Source organism: Panthera onca, chromosome C2 (assembly GCF_046562875.1).
Source record: "Panthera onca isolate mPanOnc1 chromosome C2, mPanOnc1 haplotype 2, whole genome shotgun sequence".
Classification (NCBI taxonomy): domain Eukaryota; kingdom Metazoa; phylum Chordata; class Mammalia; order Carnivora; family Felidae; genus Panthera; species Panthera onca.
In genome coordinates this window covers 37,747,980-37,769,260 of record NC_138347.1, presented here as the reverse complement: position 1 = coordinate 37,769,260, position 21,281 = coordinate 37,747,980, and the positions used below count along the sequence as shown (strand labels likewise).

General features: G+C 37.8%; 1 protein-coding gene across 3 annotated transcripts in view; it reads right to left on the bottom strand.

Moving 5' to 3' along the window:
- The window catches only part of CADM2 (cell adhesion molecule 2), a 1,075,089-nt gene extending 1,065,583 nt beyond the window's left edge, over positions 1-9,506 (bottom strand). For 2 of the 3 annotated variants that reach the window (XM_081796570.1, XM_081796572.1), the window contains exon 1: positions 9,407-9,497. In XM_081796570.1, coding sequence (XP_081652696.1) covers positions 9,407-9,467 — 61 coding nt within the window. In that variant the 5' untranslated portion in view covers positions 9,468-9,497. Of the gene's footprint in view, positions 1-9,406 lie in introns of all 3 variants that reach the window. The other variant, XM_081796571.1, reaches the window with a different exon arrangement.
- Between the last annotated feature and the right edge of the window lie 11,775 nt (positions 9,507-21,281).

Genomic DNA, 21,281 nt, shown 5'->3' with positions numbered 1-21,281 from the left:
AAATTACATCCAAAGCAAAAACCGAAAAAATCATGTCTCAGATTTGGCAGTGCACCGACATTTGGGAGCCCATGCGATTGCAGGCAATTAATATTATCTAAAAATCTATAGCCTCAAATAATAACCAGCATAACTTCAAGATCCCACCATAGTAAATGTGTTAATAGGATAGTTAGGGAATAGAGTATTGATTTAGGAACATTTTTTGATTCTTGTTTTTAAGAGAGTGAAAGGAACAATCCCTATTCAAGATAAGGGATACACATTTTCACTCATTATTTTATTTCATTCCCAGGGAAAAGAACTATTTAGAAATAACAGATACTGTATTATGTATCACAATGGTGAATTTCATTCTGCCTTGGCAGGGTAACTAGTAAGCGTAGAATGTAACAGCTTGCTATACTGGAGTCATAGATATATAATTGCCTTCAGAAACATCCTTCTCTGAATACCACCTACACATTAATACATGACAGTGAACTTACAGCCAGACCCCTGTTCTATCCCACATGATCCCTGAAAAGGCTTTGAAATGAGGACACGTGCATAATTAAGGCACACTGAATATCACAGTACATGTAACAAACTAGAGTATTATGAATCCTTAGGGGAACCTCATAGAACTAATACATTTTCTAAAGAAAGCTGCACATGAGCAAAGAGAGCCTAAAATGCTAATTAGATCCTCTCAGTGAAAGCTATAGAAAAGTTGATTCTTGAATCCTGAAGTTGGGCACAGAATGGAACATTTGTATACAGAAAGACTGAAGAGGGGGGAAAAAAGAACTTGACATAAAAGCCCTCAATGGATGATTTACACAATTCGTGAGAAAATAAATAATGCAAAATGAAAATATAACCGTAGGAGAATTCCAAACCTCCTGAAAGGGTTAAGTATGAGAACTGATTTCGTGTTAGAAAGGGATTATGTAACAACAGAGGGAAATACTCAGCCTAGCATATGCTAATTTAGTCAGCTTTGCCAGGCGTTTCTGTGTGTGTTTGGCTGGCTGACTCACATTCCTTCCTTCTTCTTTTGCCATTTTTATTATGAAGCTAAGGAGGTTGAACTCTCACAAAATGCAGTAATAGCAATAACAAAAACAAGTAAAAGCACACAGTATGTGTTTTATCCTTGCTAAAACATTGGAGGTTGAAAGGAAAATCACCCAATCTGTACGTATCCAATATACAGGCTTTAGCAAAACCCCCTTTCTTTAACCATTCTTTATTCCCCGTTAATTACTTTTAATAGGTCTTTCAGGTTGGTAGCATGTTCGGGATTGGAGGGATATTATATACCTGGAGAGTGTAAAGGAAGCTGAGTTACTAGTCAGACTTCAACACATAAAATAGATAGCAGTAAAGGAATGACAATTAATAAGCTTATCGTACATTTTTTATTTGCTTTTAAGTACGAATGTTCTAATCATCTCTCATTTCAACCTAAGTATATTCCTTAAGATTGGAAAGCAGGAGGCATATAAGGTATGAAAATGAATGGAAAATAGAGGTGTCATGGGCATTTTCTCTCGGGGGGGTTCATGTAAAACACAAATTCATTAAGAAAGTAAAAACATATTTTACACACTATAAATTTTAGTTCTGGGCATTTAAGTAAACCTTATGGGAGTCACTTGGATTTTTAAAGGCGAACACTTTTGGCAAAGAAGCCAAAAATATTTCTTTATAAGAACAAATTAATTGGTTTTATAAATTACACGGAATCAATAGAACAGCTATACACTTAGCACTTGGCAGAACATCCTTGTCCGGAAAGGTGCTTTCTCACTCCACTTCCAAAGATGACACTAGATAGACAATGAATGCACCGTTACAGTAAATAAACCATCATCAAACACAATAAAATTATTAGGGGATCAATTTGGCCAATAAAAGACTATTGTTTTCTCGTGTGAAATGATTAGCACTATTTGATCATTCTTAGCTTTAAGATTTTATGTTCCTCAACGCAAATGATTCTTTATTTTTATTTCCTAAACAATTCCTAATGACGTCAGTTTCTAGCCCCCAGAATAACTGTTTAGGACTAAACAGGCGCTTCCCCTTCAGCTTTCAAATCGCTGAAAGATAATTTAAAAATTCAAGTAAAAACTATTTGCTGACTTAGAAAGAGTTATCCCCAATGTTGAATAATGACTGTCTTAATATTTACTTCAAAGACCTCTAAAATAGAATGTGAATAATTAATAGCCAGCTTTCTCCAAGGCAGATCTCCTTACAACCTCAGCCCTGTGTCTATTCAGGTAGCCATAGGGTCTCATCACTCAGTTTCGTAAGCACAAAAGAAGATTCAGAATAGATGCTCAGCTCTACTGCAAATTCAGAAATTGTAAATCTTGCTTGTGTGTTTTTAAGTGGAAATGTTAATCATTGTTAAACACTAAGAAAATTTGTTCAAAAATATACTTTTTAACCTTCCTGAAAAGGGTAAAGGAAAGTAATTGAGTGCAAACAAAATAAACTCTTGCCTTTTCCTCACACATCATCCCTGAGAACCCCAAAGTCTGATTACTTACAAAATTATAAAGATACCCTTCAGTCCTAAAAATAACTGTGCACTTTAAACTTGTATATATGTGTATATAGAGAGATAAATGATTGAGGAATATTTCCTTTCTCAATAATTACACCTCTGATTTTGACATTAATATTTAACTGATACCTAATTAAGCAGAATATTTACTTTCCTAATTTTTAAACATACTATATACTTCTAATATGATAATAATTTTATATCTGTTTAAAGAAACCCACTGAGCATGTTAACAGAACCAACTGGGCTCATATCTTGAATGAAAATATGCATAATATGTTCAATTATTTTGTTTTCTAACAAACGGGATAAAAATAAACACAGCTACATTAGTTTCTGTTATCTGATATGCCTCCCTGATAGGCTGCCCATAACAACTGTTCTAGAAGTATTACTTTTATTAAGGGACCTATTTGCTGCTGTTGCCTGTGATAAATAATATTGTTCTGAGAGGAAATATTCTCTACTGATTTTATGTTACCACAAATTCCACTTCATGGTACTAAACTACATGAACAGACACTGAACAGTTAATTTCTATTTCTTTTAACTACTGTATTCTCAGAATACATGAAATGCATATGAAATACATGAAATAACAAAATAATAATAATAATAATAATAATAATAATAATATAATAATAATAATAATAATAATAATAAAAACCCCAAAACCACAATAAGGGACTGACTCCTTACTCACTAAAAGAAGAGAAAGATAACAGAATATTTCCTAGTCTAATGTTTATTATGTCCAACACATACAACCAACTGCATAGAAATCCTATTTTTAACTTTGCTATCATCTTCACTAAACTGGCCTGTGTCCCTGATAGTTTGCAAGAAAATAAAATATCCACAATTTATCTGATGAGAACATTGATAATTTTATTAGGATTTATTTATTAGATTAATCTCTAAATAAAATATGTATTTTTTTCTTATTCTTTGTCATGAGCTCACGTGATTAGAAATACCCTGGGTTATTTCTGGTTATGGAAAACTGAAGGATGGTTTGTGACTACCAGAAGCTATGAAAAGACTTCCCATTTCACTCATGCCACATGACTGCTTTCCTGTGTGTTCGCCTGCCGCTGCAGAGCACATTAGGCCTGAGATGCCATTTGCATCATCACACAGCAGGGGGCTTCAGCTGCCACAGCTCTAGGTTAATCCTCACCCACCTCTTTATACAAGGAATTTGCAGAGATGCCTTTCTTTGATACTACAGAACTACACTCCAAAAATGCTTGACATTTTCAAATAAAATGTTGGCAATGAACTTGTCCTTTTAAATATTTTAGGTTAAATCAGTGAATTTAAATCTTGCCTTTCATTTTTTTTTTTTTTTCACGAAATGAGTTGGTGATCTGATCTAATGCAAAATATCGGGGATTTATAATCAAGGAAAAGAAAAAAAAATGGGTAGGAAAATGTCATGGCAAGAACAACTGATCAGATTGTATTCATTTAAAGATGTATATCAAGAGGTATCACTATATACTTTTCTGTAGGAAAACTGTTTCCTAAACCAAAACAGCCTACAAAATATTAACATTAACTCTTGTGGCATTATTGAACAAAGTTTAAGTGCTGATAGATTATGAAGACAAGAAACTATTTAACTCCATAGGAACTAATTTGGACATACCTAGTATTTTAATCCAATACTATATTTATTATGCATCTACTAAATTGAGAATAAGAAGATTGCAAAGATAACAAAGGTACAGGGTTTGCCCTCAGGAAGCTTAAGTTTAATAATCATTGGGCACTAGAGCTGTCTTAGGAGGGTATACAAACCAAGATCTGCCAACTCCACAAAGAACTCTAACTTCAGTTTCCTTGGTTTGTGATTTTCCTTCTCACTGTCTCCTTAACCTACTCAGCCAGCTGTTACACAATGGGTGATTTTGCCAAGGATGTTTAACCAACCTATTAAAATGAGGGCTCTTAATAAATCTCATGGAACGCATGTCAGCATGATCAAATAAAACATCAATATGATAGGTCCATTTATATTATTAATGTACCCCAAATCCTTCATAATAAATAAATCTTACTTTTCTCAATTATCTGATACCCCATAGATACCTTATTTTAAAAAGAAAATTGATATTATTTGGTGTTGATTTGGGGCCACTTTAAAATGCTTGATTCAGATCTCTTCCAGCATTTTTGCACTTCCATTTGATCTTTAAATGATTCAGGAATTTTTTCTTAAAAAACAAAAAAAAGCATCTCACTATTTAAATGTGGGGCAAATAGTTCTCAAGTATCTGATCTTCTAGTGGAGAAGGCAGAAAGAGGCCTCTCTACTAATGCTTACTTTTGTTGTATTATGCTTCCACAGTTTTAATAGTTGTAGAAATGGGGAAAAGATGATGAAGTAGGCTTCCATATCTTGATAGAACATTAGTCCAGAAACTACTCATACTTGTAGGCAGATTTTCTTAATCACTAAGTGTCTGGGGTTTGACTATTTAAATCATAGTCATTGGCTCTAACATACAGATTCTACTTTTCAAGGTTTTAGCTGTTAAACAAAAAAAAGGCAGAATACAGGAACTACATTCAACGTAAGAAATGAGTTTGACAAGACAAAGGTTATTACATGTAGAAGGAAAGGAATGGGAGAGACATGCTTTTAGGAAGTAGTATCAGTATTTTATTAACTGTATTTTGCATTTTATAATATACTTTCTGAAAATGTAAGGGGGGTGTTCATGCCTCATACTGAGGCAAACAACATGTACGTCCAACTGACCTTCAATTTGAAAGTCTTTCTTTCTAGCCATAACAAATCATTTACCAAAATGTCTCATGGAAAACAAAACAATACAAAACAAAACCAAACTCTAAATTCCCAGTATGTGTGTTGAATGTGTTTTTCTGGAAGACTAACTCTAAAAAGGAAACAAACTTCTCAACAAAATCTCTATGCATGTCTATTTTCGGGTTAGATTGTGTCCTTTCCTTTTTGCCCTTTCTAGGACTGTTTTCTTGTGCTAAGCAAGACAGTCTCCATCTTTGCAGTGCCCCCTCAGGCATGGAAAGGGATACAGCTTTAGCCAGGGTTAGCAATTGAACTGGATCTACTCTGTAACCAAGAGAGGTTTTAGTTACAGGTGGCAAGCTTTTGCACACCTCCATCTAAAGAAATTCATTTCTCTACACTGTTCCCTACCCTTATCCCAGATTTTTCCTCTGTCTGTGATGGGGGAAAATAAGAAAGGATGCCCCACTAATTAACACTGAAGCAAATTTCATTACCTTAGTAAACTTCCAAGTTATACTTTGGTCAGAAACATGTTTCTTTTCCATGTAACAATCTATTTCTATTTCCTAAGACTCCATTGAGGGCAAACTAGTAGATGATGTAGAATTAGAACTATTTAATACTTTTTTAAAAACTTATTTTATCATTGACTTGGTTCTTACCACTGGCTCATTAACTCTACATATTAACAAGGCAAAAGGTTGATTTTGCATCCCAGAAAAAGGAAAATATTTGTGACAGTGTAAAACACAGAGAAGATATATTCAAATGAGTCTTCTTGTCTAAAATAAGGCATAGCACAAGAAAGGGGATAATAATACGAAGGGTAAATAAGTTGATTAATATTATTTACGTGACAGAATACCACTCTAGTTCTAATAAAGCTAAAATAAGAAGGTGTAGACTGCCTATAGTATTTGCCTAGTCATAACTACTAGCAGGCAGAGCAGACTCCCTCTAGCCAAAATCAGTTGCTCACTATTTCCCCAGCCACCCTGCTTTCTCTGCACATAGAAAGGAAAGACCTGCTAAGTACTTAATCTGTGTCCAGGAAATAAAGCTTTCATTTTACAACCTAACCAAGTCCTAATAAAACAGTAGGGTTGTGGGAGAAACATAAACCTGAACCCTGAAGCAATGTTTTTAGCCAAGACTAAGACAAGGAAGGCATGAGCAATTTGTTTGAGCAGGGACTGACAATATCAACAAAGTGTGATGTGTCTGTGGAGCAGTATTTGATAAATGTGAGGCAGCCATAAACATGAGAAGACAATCCAATGGTGCTTTGTGCCCCCTCCCCTTCTAGTTTGTTTTTTTTTTTTTTTTTTCTTCTTCTTCTTCTTCTTCTTTAAATCCTCTTCTCTTTTTTGGTGTATTAATATGGCCTGATCTAAGATGCTCATAAGTACACAGACATTGTTGGGCTGGTGCTCTTTCCCTGGTTGCTGTATAGGACGCTTATTTATTTACATATTTGGACCTGATGCTGGTGCTGCTGTTGGTTCAGTGGTGCATTTTCTCTGGCATACCCACACCCCTTCCACCACCACCCCTCCTCTGCTGTGATAAGCAGCACTTTTTAAATAATTGGTTTACATACTTAATAAAAGAGACCCATGCCCTTAATAAAAGAGAATGCAGCTGATGGAATCTCCCCTGGTACAGAAAGAGTAAATCCTCTCCCAGGCTGAGAGAGAATGAGACACCAGCAGACAGTTATTTTTCAGTGCACTGAATAGACAATTCACGGGAAATGTTGAAGGGAGAGAGGAGGCGACCCCCAAGTGCAGTCCATTGCCCACATGCTCTATAATAAATAATCTTCTCACACCAGCCCAGCAGTGTGTGCAATGACGTGCCAGGGCCAACACACACAGATTGGCAGGGAAAACACATCCAGCGGTGTCGAATTTTCATCGCAATCACCAAATTAACTGATTTCCCCACATCACGCTCCCACTACCCGGCATGGAGCGAGCGCGCGCACTCGCGGGCGCGCGCGCGCGTTCACACACACACACACACACACACACACACACACACACTCAGAGCTGAGATATGCAAGTTACTGAGAGGTGAAGTGGGGTATCTAGGAGCATGTTTCAGCATGGATTAGAAACCTAAGTAATGTGTCAGCCACCTGGGGTACTTGTGAGAGGGTGAGGGTGTGAGCGGTGGGAAATGGGACGAGGCAGCGTAAGCAGGAAGAAGGCTGTCTGCTTTTTCGGGGATTCTGGCACATGACATATCTGAAATTTACATCCAACGTAAAACACACAAAATTACCACAAAATACTGTAAGAAATATTTCTGCAAGGTCAGTTAGTTAATTCAGGAAAATTCTGTCTACTATCTCTTCTTTTACATTCATAAACATGCATAAATAAAATACGTCCCAGTCTATATAACCTGGAGGATAGGAGACAGGATGCATTCCAAGAACTTGCTGAAAGATGGTTCATTGACCTCATTTAAATCCTCCAAAGGCCGACTGGGTTTTGCACGCCTGTGCGTCTACTTGTGTCTTACTTCCAGATTCCTTTTACCCAGGGACAAATAAATTTGATCAACTTATCTTTCCCACAACTACAGAAATGATGACAGAGGGGTGAGAGGTGGGCAAAGATTTATCAAGAAATCAAGAGTCACCTAGCTTTAAAAATCCTATCGACCATCATTTCACATCCATCCTTCCTGTATCTCACACTCAAGCCGCATCCCTATATTCCTTAAAAGCAACAATTTTCCGCCTTCCAGCCCCTGCCCACCCAGCCCTAGCTACCATGCCGCCTCTGCTTCCACCACCACCCAAAGTGTACTCTCCCCATGCACTCCTACTCCATACATTGCCATTCATTTCATAACCAGAGTCCTCCTCCCATTCCACACAGCCCCCTCCTCCCTCCGAAAGAGAGGGTCTGAGGAAAAGTGCACCCCAGTTCCCTAGCCACTCCGCATCCAAGCCCAGTGATTTGCATAATAACACCGTTTTGTGCGGTTTCCCTCCACTGCGGTCGCAGGGGTTCTTACATTTCACGTGAAAGGATAATATTAATTACGAAAAGAAGCGGCAGAGAGCAGAGCGGATGGTGAGGTAGGGAATCCAAGTGAAAATCCCTTAGCAGTAAAGTAACTGCCTAGGTGCATGTATTTCTTTGCTTAAAGAAAAAGAAAAAAAAAAAAAAAAAAAAAAAAAAAAAAGGAAAGAAAAGAAAAAAAAAGAAAAGAAAACCACACAAACTGAATAATAAAAAAACGGGTTTGTTGATAAAGTGGCTTTGGGTCTTTTAATTTTTCCCTTCCTCTCCCTCTTTTTTTTTTTTTTAATTTCTTAATTTTTTCCCCTTGTTTTCCTTTCCTTTCCTTTCTCTCTCTTTTTCTTTCTTCTCCTTTATTTCTTTCTTTCCTTCTTTCTTTTTTTAAAATCCTAGACACTGTCTCCTCTCTCTTCTTGGGTGAATGACACGTCTCACAACACATTTCCCCCCCGGGGATGTTATTGCAATGCACACGGTGCTGCCGCTGCTGCTGTTCTCGCCGTCTCGGTAGCTCGCTCCCAGGCTCTCACTCACTTTTTAAAGATACACGGATATGATGATGGTGGGAAGAAGGGGAATGAGAAAGGCGACCCGAAAAGAGGGAGGTTAGAGAGATGACAAGGATAGAGAGGGTCGGACAGGAGCGTGATGTGGGAGGTGGCTGGTGGGGGTTGGTGGGAGGGTATAATGTTCAGAGAAGGCACAAGTTGCCAGCCAAAAGGCGTGGGGGGGGGGGGTGTTGCTGGCGGGGATAGAGAGTGAGAGATGTAGGAAGCTCAGGTGAATGAAAAGGCGAAAGGTGCCGCGTAAGGGGTTGACTGCCGGGAAAGCAAGGCTGAGCCAGCGCTAGAGATTCGAGGGGCTGGAGCAAACTGCCACTGCCCCCTGCCGCACCGGGGAGTAGGGGGAGGGGGTGGAAATCGCCGGGGACTGGGGGACTGAAAGGGGGAGAGTGGAAATATGGGGTGGAGTGGGGATGATGGGGAATGGGCGTGAAGTTGATGCTCCCCGCGGCGGGGCGGGGATTACCTTGTAGCAGGAGCCCGCAGACACTGTAGAAGCGGAGAACGGCGCTGCGTTTCCAAATCATGGTCCCTTCTCTAAAGGGTTGGGGAAGGAACGAGGGGGCTAGGTGATGCTGGTGAGCGGGACACCAGAGTGCAGGGCTCCGCCGGTGTCCTCCCGGCGCCTGCTAGACCCACGGTCCCCGCCGCTGCGGTGTTCGAACCCTCGGACCTGGACTGCAGGCAGCAGAAGCGGCAGCTGCGAAGCACCCGCAGAATGGGGTTTCGGTGGGCGAAATAGTTTCTTCTCCTCCTGCTGGTGGTGCAGCCGCGACAGCCCGTCAGCCAGGCACGGGTTCGGAGCTTGCTTTCTTCTCGGTGTGCACAGCAAGTCCCAGAGCCCGCCGGGCTGCCCGAGCAGGTGGTGCAAGGATGCCGGGGTGTTGGAGAAGGTGCGGGCGAGGGCTGCAAGGAGTGGGTAGGTCACGGAAGGGAGGGGCAGGGGCAGAGGGGGAGCAAGCAAGCAGCTGCCGCCGCTCGCTCTCGGGGTGTCTCGGGGTCCTGGGAGGGGAGGTGGCAGCAGTGGAAGCAGCGCTAGTGGCAGCAGCGGCAGCGGCGGCGGCGGCGGCTCCCGGATGCTCCGGCTGCAGCAGCAGCAGAGGCACCGGCGGCGGCGGCAGCGGCGGCAGCGGCGGCGGCGGCGGCGGTGGCGGCAGCTCTACAGAGCACCAGACACAAGGGCAAGCTCAGCGCGGCGGAGGCCCCGCCCCCACCCTGGCCAGGGACAGACACCGCCCCCCGGCCAATGGAAACACATCCGCCTACCAGGCCTGGCCAATGACAGAAAAGGATGGGTGGAGACAAGCGCCGGGAAAAACAAACAGGCTTCTCAAGGACCCTTCGGGCAGGAAGAACTGAAGCCCCCATTCACACAACCCCCGCGGGTCTCACCTCCTTTGAGACGTCTCGCCCTAACTTAACAGAGGAGACACCCGCCTCCATTAATCCGTGCCTTGCAATCAGGAATGGTTCAGCCAATCGCCACCGCGAGGGGGCGGGGTTAGCCGTGTCCCCAGCAGATTCTGGAATCTGTGGTGCCTGGGCCAGGTCCTGGGTGCGAAGTTCTTGTGTGCATTTGGAGTCCTAGAGCAGATGGTGGCTGCACCTGCCCACTCACCAGCTGCAGTAGCATTCTCTAACGTTCCCAGCAGCAAAAGGGAAAGATTGCAGAGGGCGTGGGAGAGGATAAGTATAGGGAGCGGCACACCTACCTGCCTACAAGAACTTGTGTGGAGGAGAAGGAAAAGTTAAGGGTGCAGGAGATGAGATTGTTGTTCTTCAGAATTTTGACTTAGTCTAGACATAAATCTCAGTAAACCATAGTTGGTGACGATACTGGTCAGTACTGCGATCAGGCATACCCCAGTTCAGATACCATAGCTGTCACTTGCTGCATAACGTTTGGTGATTTTAACGAATGTTTAAAATGTTTAATTCGTTAAAATTTTAACGAATGTTTGTAGTCTCAGCTGCAAAAGATGGATGGCAATAGCACTAAAGTTTTAGAGTTATAAAGATTAGTGTGAATGCAAACACGTGAGTACAGGGCCATGCAATGTGTAAGTGCTTTATAAATGGTGGCTCTAGCTGTTTAGTGGGATTTTTCTAATTCAGGATAGCAGGATATCTTAGGCAATCCTCTATAACTACTTTAACAATAGTCTTAAGGAAGGAAGAAAAAAAAACATACATGTACTTTCTTCAGGGACTCAACCAAAAGTAACTATCCAAGGGAACTTAGGAATGTGGAAAGAACTACCTCTATAAATCAGCACCCTGAGAAGTATCCTTTAGAAGAGGAGATATAAATGAACAGGACATAAATAAATCAGAAGTTGTGTTTCCAAATGAGCTTAATTCCCAGGATTTTCCCTATGACCAGTTTTTAATTGGACCAAATTAGCAGATGATGGACTAGTTCAGTAGTGTTAAGTCAGTCACACCATAAATAAAGTCTGCTTTGTTTGAGAGACTACATAATAGAAACCTGCAAGCAAGAAGACAGAGGGAAAGATGAGAGGCACGATCAATATTGATGCCCTTCGCTCTTTCCCATTTGTTGCTTACTTTGCCACAACCTTTTACAAATTCAACCCTTGCCTTTTAACTAATGACCCATTCATTTCTCTGTCCACCTTTCTCCCCAGGTTCTCAAAATTAAGAAGCAAAATGTCCATAATAAAACTGCAAGTGGACTCCAGAAGAAAGAGGATGTGTGAATACTCTTATTATTGTAAGAGATAGTTGCCTACTGTGAGTTTTAGCTGTTAGGAAAGTCAGTAAGTCCAAGGATACTGCTATCATTTAAACTATTGTGAGCATCAAAAGGTGAAATTCTAATCATTATTGACTCATGCTTAGGTTTTGTGTCAGAGAGAATATATATATAAAAAAATGGAAATGCCAAAAAAGTTAGGGTTTCTTTGTTGAAAGGGTAGTCAGAGTTCCTATGTTATAGTGTATGTCCTGCTGTTAACTGTACCACCTTGAGCATATACTCAACTTCCCTGACCCTCACTTTCCTCAACCATAACATGAAGCAGCTGCATTTGATGACTTCTAACGTCTTACTGAGATAAACAAACAAACAAACAAACAAACATTCATTACTCTAAGATTGTTATATTCAAGAAAATACCCCAACCAAACATGAGTATCTCAGCATTTGTGATACATACTCAAAAGCAAATTATATTTTTGTTCTTGTTGATAACTAGAAATTAGAATTAGAAATTAGAATTTTTACACTGAAATAGTCAATAGGTTTGCTATACAATAGGTGATCCTCAGACCAGCATCACCACTGTCATCTGGGAACTTGTTGGAACTGCAGAATCTCAGGCCCTACCCTACGGTATCAGATTCTGCATTATAACAAGATTCCACGGTGATTTATATGTATACAAAGTATGAGAAGCACCTGTCTTGAACACAGCTTTACCACAGCCTCAACCCCAGGGAGAATTCCAGTGGGTGTTCTGTGAAATGGAGAAAACTAAAAGGCCCAGAGGATTTTTGTTAGATTACTATTTTCAGAAATCCTAGTAATCTCCCTGTCATCACAACACAGAACTAATTCTTCGTGTAAACTATGGCAGAAAAAGATTGATTCAATTAGATAGTTTTTACAATGGTTCCAAGTGTGATTGTGATGATGGTCAGAGACTTACATGTGATTATAAGCTCCCTTTAGACCATCCACCCAGGCCGGGTACTGGAAGAGAGTTTGCACTTATTCTAGTCCTGGGATCAGTGTGTGTGAGTGTGTGTGTGTGTGTGTGTGTGTGTGTACACAAGGGATTCAAAATGTGAGCTCTGGGTATTTGGATAAATAATGTCATCTTCAAGTACAAGGTATAGATAACACTCTATTTTCTAAATAGTCTATTATTAGATGCTATTAATCAATTAACTTAAAAAATATCAAATGCTTAATGGTTGAAAGATCTTTCAATATTTTAAAGTGGGACAATGGCAAAATGTTACAGAGTTGTCATTGCATGAATAAAGTCATTTCTAAAACTTAAAAGATTTCTTAGATGCAATTAAATATCTTTAAATATCTTCATTTCATAGGTTTAAGACTATTATTATCTACATATATTATTAGTGTCTCAGTAAATGTGCAAATTAACTGACCTCTTATGATTCATCAATGAATTAATTTCATAAATTGCCAAAAGATGGCATATATCCATGCATCCCTATATGCAATAGTCTAAAATGTTAAACTTATGTGGGAGATTTTCTTTACTTTCTTTGTCAGTATGCATTGTATTATCCTTCACTTTGTGACAAAATATTTTTAAATATTTAATTTCATGTTTGAAATGAATTATTTTATTTTATTTTATTATTTTATTTTTGAAGTTTTTATTAAATTCTAATTAGAGTTAGTTAACATACAGTGTAATTTTAGCTTCAGGTGTCAAATTTAGTGATTCATCATTTCCATACAATACCCAATGCTCATCACTAGTGCCCTCCTTATTCCCATTACCCATTTAACTCAACCCCCCCAACCTATCCTCCTGAAATGAATTTTAAAATGGAGAGAAATTAATGTTTTAAAGGCAAGCCATTTATTTAATACTCATTTTAAAATTATATAAAGATAGTACATATTTTTTCTTTGCCTTGGACATGATGTCCTCTTTGCTTGTACTGTCGCAGAATAGGATGACAGCCTCTACTCCTACATTAGTACCATAGATTAGAGTTCTTTTAAGGTCTATTTCACAGAGGAGACTGCACTTACTTTGTACTTTATGACTGTTTCTACACCAGATTGAAAGAATTTGAATTTACAATGATGGGGTATTTAGGCCTTTTTTATTCTACTAAAAAAAGTAATTTGTTGACATTTTCAAGGTAATGGATTTGACAATTAACTAGATGAGGGAAATCCTCTCACAATGTATATGTATATCAAATTATTACAAAATATCTTATAGTTTTATTTGCCAATCACATCTCAATAAAACCAAAAAGATAACAAATCAAAAGTAGTTTTAATTATTACAAAAATTTTTGAAATGAGAATTGGAAAATTACTGTGTCATTTTTTTTTATCACTATGGGCACATTTCCTGGGATTTCACATGCTTAGTTAGAATACTTATATTTCTCTTTTAAATATTAAATTTTAGTGAAATACCTAAACACTTTAAATATATACTCATTATAGCTCCCCAGAACTAAAAATCTAAAAAAATCCATGCTAAATTGACTCTCATAGCAAATTGACTTTTGCAGTAAATTGACCTAGAAAAAGAAATTTCATGGCCTGGTGAAAATGTAGACCATTGTGGAAGAAAATTAGCTTATTGAGTACTGGAAGCATTGATTGTCATTCTCCATGCTCGCCAGCATTTTAAATATGAGGTCAGTTGCCTGTGTTGCAGAGGTGTTAAGAATCTTTGCATATAGTGTATAGTACATATAATACATAGCATAGAGTAGCATTTATATATACAATATCTACAAAAGTATATAAGCAATATGAACTGCCTTTGAATATATTTTAACTTAATATTTTCATACTGTTTACAAAACATGCAATATTTTCCTTCAGAATTATGACCTATTTTATCTCATCCCATCCCAAACGCCTTATTGCTAGAATTTCAGCTTATATTAATTATAGTATATAAAATTATTGACAAGAAATTCACGGATCTGCAAGAATTTACAATCTCAAGATGAGCTGTTCCTGCATTTTAACATGAATAAACTAAATGGTAATATGTCCAACATCCATACATTCCCTCATTTTAAAATATATAGCCACAATATATAGAGTAAAAATTACTTGGTGATGTTATGTAGTATAACTTTTATCTCTACAATGATTGAATCTAAATGATCTAAGATATGTGGCCATCACACATTTTCTTAACTCATCAGGAGGGATAGTTCCTTTCCCTCTGTTTCCCATTAAAAAAGAAAATGCTCACTCTGCCTTATAGAAGATCATATTATCCCGGAGTTTAATAGCAGCTAATGTGTAAAACAGTTTTACAAATGACCAAAGATCAATGGAAACATTATAGTGATAACACTTAACCCTTAGAGAGTGATACTGAGAATGGGCTTTATTTTAAAAGTAAACCAAAAGAACAAAAAACAAAAAACCTTCTCAAGAAAATGACTCTACATTATTTCAATATATATTCATGCATATATTCATACCTGCCACATGCTTTTTGTATGTAGAGTTTTTTCTACATGCAACAATCTTACTGAAGACCATCATATGTCATTTCCTTATTTTATGAAGAAGTCACTTACCCATCCATCCCCAACCCATCTAGTCAGTCTTCACATGTCTGCCTCATTTTATTTTTCTTTATGCCATCAATAAATCTAAACCTATATTATTTAATTTGGTTTTCTAACCAACTAGCATGTAAACTGTAAGAATGAAGGGACTTTAGCTAGTCGAATGGATTTTCAGCAGCTAGAACACAGCTAAAACAAAATAATCGCCCAGTATATATTTATTGAAGGAATGGGTGTATTGATCCAAAGGTGACTACTTATCTTCTCTCTTGTGTCTTTTTCTTTTTTCTTTTAATCTTTTTTTAATCTTTATTTTTTTTGAGAGAGAGAGACAACATATGAGCAAGGGAAGAGCAGAGAGAAAGGGAGACACAGAATCCAAAGGAGGCTCCAGGCTCTGAGCTGTCAGCACAGAGCCTGACGTGGGGCTCGAACTCACAAACTGTGAGATCATGACCTGAGCCAAAGTCAGACGCTCAACCGACTGAGTCACCCAGGTGCCCCTCTCTTTGTGTCTTTTTCTAAAGTATCACTTTTTCTTAATAAATAAATCTAAGTATTCTTAAATAGAACAACTCAAAATAAAAAATCAGCACTTATAAAAATCTCATTTAGAATGTTACTTACAAAATAAATACATATGAATCTGTTTTTGGTTTTTTGTTTGCTCATAAATACAGAGAACAAAGTGGTGGTTGTATGAGGGGATAGGGGTGAGTGAATGAGTGAAACAATAGGTGAAGGGGACTAAGAGGTACAAACTTCCAGTTATAAAATAACTAAGTCTCAGGAATTAGAAATACAGTACAGGGAATATATTCAATAATATTGTAATATTTTGTATGATAACAGATGATGACTATACTTATTGTGGTGAGCACTGTGTAATGTACAGAATTGTTGAATCAATATGTTGTACATCTGAAACTAGTATAACATCATAAATCAACTATACTTCAGTTTAAAAAAAGAGTAAAGATGAAAGAAAAATAAATGCATATGAGTTGGTAAAATACAAACTATGTAGGAATAAATAAAATAGACACCCAGTGAAAGTACTTTAGTGATTCCATTAACAATACCTAACCACAATTGACTATTATTAACTATTTCTGATTCTTTATTTTATTTTATAATTATTTATTTAGAGAGTGCAATCAGGGGGAGGGGCAGAGAGACAGGAGAGAGAGAATCCCAAGCAGGCTCCATGCTGTCATTGCAGAGCCAAACATTGGTCTCAATCCCATAATACTGGGATCATGATCCGAGCTGAAATCAAGAGTCAGACACCCAACTGACTGAGTCATCCAGGAACCCCAACTATTCTTTATTCTTTAAATAGCAAGTGATTTGGAATAAGTATATAAGAATAACTATAATCACATATTAGTGTACATGGTTATTTTTCAGTTATCTTTTTATTCCCTTCTTTTGGGAGTGTCTTTTTATTTGTACTAGTATTTACAATTCCTGTTAGGAACATTATATGATTCTTCTATGAAATGAACGAGGCCAGTCTAATGATATGGAAATTAACTGACCCAGTGCTTGATCCAGATTGACCAAATAAAATGAGGTGTCTTGGTGACTCAATTGTAGAGATAAAGAATTATGAAGAACTCCATGTCGTTTGATTCCTGATGAATCCAGGGTAAATTAAGTTACTTTACAATTCGACTGCTTAAGCAACCAAATTGATCTACATCTCTAGGGAACATATAATTTGTCCCTTAGTGAAATAAAGAGAATAATAATAATAATAATAATAATAATAAAACATCTTGAAGTAGCAAATAAACAACTACTAAAAGGATGGAAAAAGAAAGAAGAAAAGAGACTGGAAAGTTATATAGAAAGGAATAGCATGGCTTTAAAAATATGGTTTGGGGGTGCCTGGGTGGCTCTGTAGGTCAAGCATCTGACTCGATTTTGGCTCAGGTCATGGTCTCACAGTTCATGAGTTCGAGCCCTGTGTCAGGCTCTATGCTGACAGTGTGGAGCCTGCTTGGGATTTTCTCTCTCTCTTTTACTCTCTGCTCCCCCCATGCTCTCTTTTTCCTTCTCATAATAAATACACTTTAAAAAATATGGCTTGAAAAAAATAAAACATAAAAATATGGCTTGTCCTCTAGAACTGTGCTGTCCAAAAGGTAAATGCTAACCATGTGTGACTATTTAAATTTAAATTAATTCAAATAAAATAAAATTCAAAACCATGAATTTTAGTCATACTAATTACACTTTTATTAAGACCTCAATCGCAACATATGACTAGTGAGTACTCTATTAGAGTCACAGACAGAGAACATTTCCGTCATCTCAAAGAGTCTTACTGGACAGGACCGACCTTGGTATCGAAATCTATATTAGCTTAGGACCTCTAAAGAAATAGGATGAATAGGAGAGAGAGAAAGAGAGAGAGAGAAAGAAAGAAAGAAAGAAAGAAAGAAAGAAAGAAAGAAGTTGGTTATAAGGAATTAAGTCATGCAATCATGACAACTAAGAAGCCCTAAGATCTGCAGTCAGCAAACTGGAGGCTCAGGAGATCTGAGGGTAGAGTTCCAGTCTAAGTACAAAGGCCTATTTACCAGAAAAGATAATGGGGTAAGTTCTAAGCTGGATCTCAGTCTGAAGGCAGAGAAAGCCAACGTTTCAGCTTGAACACAGTCAGGCAGAAAGAGAATTCTTTCTTATTTGGCATTTTATTCTGTTCAGGCCTTCAAGGATTGGATGAGGCCCACTCACACTGAGGTGAGTGTATTAGGATTACCAGAGACACAGAACCAATAAGATTATATCTATATCCATATCTATATCTATATCTATATCTGTATCTATATCTATTTCTGCATCTATATATCTATTTATCTATCTATCTATCTATCTAGAGAGGAACAGAGAGAGAGAGATACAGACAGACAGAGAGACAGAGTCAGAGAGAAATTATGAGGAACTGGCTCATACATTAATGGAGGCTCAGAAGTCCCACAATATGCTGTCTGCAACCTGGAGAGCCAGGAAAACCAGTGATGTAATTTCAGTCCAAGTCTGAAGGTCTGGGAACTGGAGAGATATTGGTGTAAATCCTGTTCCAAGGGCAAGAGAAGACTAATATCTTAGCTCATTCCTGGTAGGCAGAAATGGGAAGTATCCTTCCGTTATCCACTTGTTCTATCCAGGCCCGCAAGGGATTGGATGGTGCTTGCTCATATTGAGGGCAATCTGAGTTTTCACTCTGCTGATTCAAACGATAATCTCATCCATAAACACCCTCATAAACATACCCAGAATAATCTGGACACCCCATGGCCAATCAAGCTGACTATAAAATAAACTATCACAGAAAGTAATCTCCTTTACTCAGTCTGATGATTAAAATGATAACCTCAACCATAATCACCCTTCAAGACATACCCAGAAGTAATATTTAACCAGATACCTGGGTGTCTTGTGTCCCAGACAAGTTGATATATAAAATTAACCATCATACTTTTCATTTGATAAGTATATTGGCATTCATCATCACCATCATGATATTTTCATGACTTCAGGTCTAAATCCCAGACATTAAATTGCTTAAGAAATAAGATTTATCTCTCAGATATGCCAAAGTTCTATCCAATGTATCTTGTTTACTTTGATGTAGATCTATCTCTTTCTCATTATAGTGGTAGTAAAACCATCCATTCTTTTGTCAATTAGTGGGGAATAGCCTCAATAGCCAGAGCATTATCCCACACTATTGCTCTTCTACGATAACCAAAAATGAACAGGTATTAGTATTAATTTTTGATTGCAAGTGACAAAAATCTAAAACAAATTAGCTTAAGAATAAAACAAAAAAATACAAAATATTAGTTAATTTAACTTAAAAGCCCAGGGTTGGAGGTTATTTTAGCCCATTTTTATTCAAAGCCTTAAGTAATACCATTAGGATTGTGTCTCATTTCACCTAATTCTGAACTCTTATTGCCTTCAGATAAGTTGAAGCTTCAGCTGGTTCTTCATCCAGAGAAGCCAAGAGGGTCAACAACTTTGAAGGCTTACCTTATAATTGCACTGAGAAATTTCAGAGAACATAAAAGAGCTGTTTCCTCATAACCATATTAAGAGTCCTGAAATGACTTAGAAACAGTTCATCTTTGATTACATGCCCATCTTTCAATCAGTCACTCTGCCTGATTGGCCAGTGACAGCAAAAGTGTGGCTGTGTGACTAATTAAACTATCCCATCAAATGAGGAAGAAACAATTCCTAAAAGGAGGGGATGCTGGACAGACAAAATGTAACAGGTGTCTACTAAAAAATACAATAAAATTATAGAATGTGATACAAAATACATTTTACTTTGATAAGAATGTTATTTTGTTACTTATGGTAATGAGCATGAAGTATCAAATGATAATCTGTAGCACACTACACAGTAGGGTCTCAATAAATAGTTAGACAACAAGTAAACATATTGCAGTAATAAAGTTCTCACTACTGGCAAAATTTAGAAGAGGATTATCCTCATATTTTGCAGAGCCAAAAGATTACTTCTCTGCTTTTCTATGATAGCTCATAATACTGTGTATCTAAGTGTCATATCAGCTCTTGAAAATTAACAACAGTTTAACGCTGATTAATTTCCAGCTTTTCTTCCCTATAGTTTCTACATATTTTTTTCATAATTGCTTAGAGTCACTCCTGTGCTTACTGCACACATCCTGAATTGTTTACCCCCATCTACCATCCTGTATTCATTGCTATTACATTTCATACTGTTTTTGTTGGAGGACTTCTTTAATTTGTCAAGGTCATTTTAAATTCTACTTTAGGCGTCTAAGATCAAAGCAACTTATCCAACTCAATATCACATTGGATGTGCTCTTAATTCCATTATCTAAGTCTTTCCACACACACACACACACACACACACACACACACACACACACACACAATATCATTTGAATTCTAATCATGACCTAAACTATTGGGTACAACAGAAAAGCGATTTTCACTTTTAAGGACTTGGACAGCAATTTGGAATTAGGTAAAACAGAGCTACTTGCAAGCTCTCTACATTGTGTGGGACAGCTTACAGAAAAACACTATTCAGTTCAGGAAGGTAGGCAGATATATACTATGCCTGTGGAGTTACATAGGCATGAGTGTAGGGTGACTGTAATTCTGAAACCTAGGATTAGAGAAAAAGAAATGCAAACTTGGAGACCCAAAGAGAAGTTCTGAGCAACATGAAAACAGAAATTTGAGAATACAATGTTTAGAATAAATTTATTTGATAATAAGCCAAATAAATTTTATGTTTGGATTCCAGTTCACTTCTTGCTCAGAATGAAGTTTTTGTTTTTAATTTTTAGAGAAAGCATGAGTGGGGGATAGGGGCAGAGGGAGAGAGAGAGAGAGAGAATCTTTAAGTAGGCTCCCCACTCAGCATGGAGCCCAACACGGGGCTTAATCTCACAACCCTGGGATCATGACCTGAGTGGAAATCAAGAGTCAAACACTCAACCAACTGAGCCACCCAGGTGCCCCCAAAGTAAAGAATTAAAAAAAAATTGGTGATCCTAAGCTCTCAACAGATGGCATTAATTACCACTATCCAGAATATGGGAAATAGGGTTGGAGATCTAGGAAATTCTAGGGTCATGCTTAAGTTTTTCCTGTGGTTTAGTTTTGTTCTGTGTTTGAATTAAGTTAATGTACATAATTTTAAACAACCATATTCACAGAATAAAATGATACAATATATTACAAATGAAATATAATGTGGTTAATGAGTTGTCTAAGGTCACAGCTTTTTAAATAGAAAGAGAATAGTGGGGACACCTGGGTGGCTCAGTTGGTTAAGTGTCCAACTTTAGCTCAGATCATGATCTCACAGGTTGTAAGTTCAGGTCCTGCATCCAGCTCTGTGCTGACAGCTCAGAGCCTGGAGCCTGCTTTGAACACTGTGTCCCCCACCCTCTGTCCCTCCCCTGCTTGTGCTCTGTCTCTGTCTCAAAAAAAAAAAAAAAAAAGGAGGTAATAAACGTTAAAAAAAATAAATAGTGTAC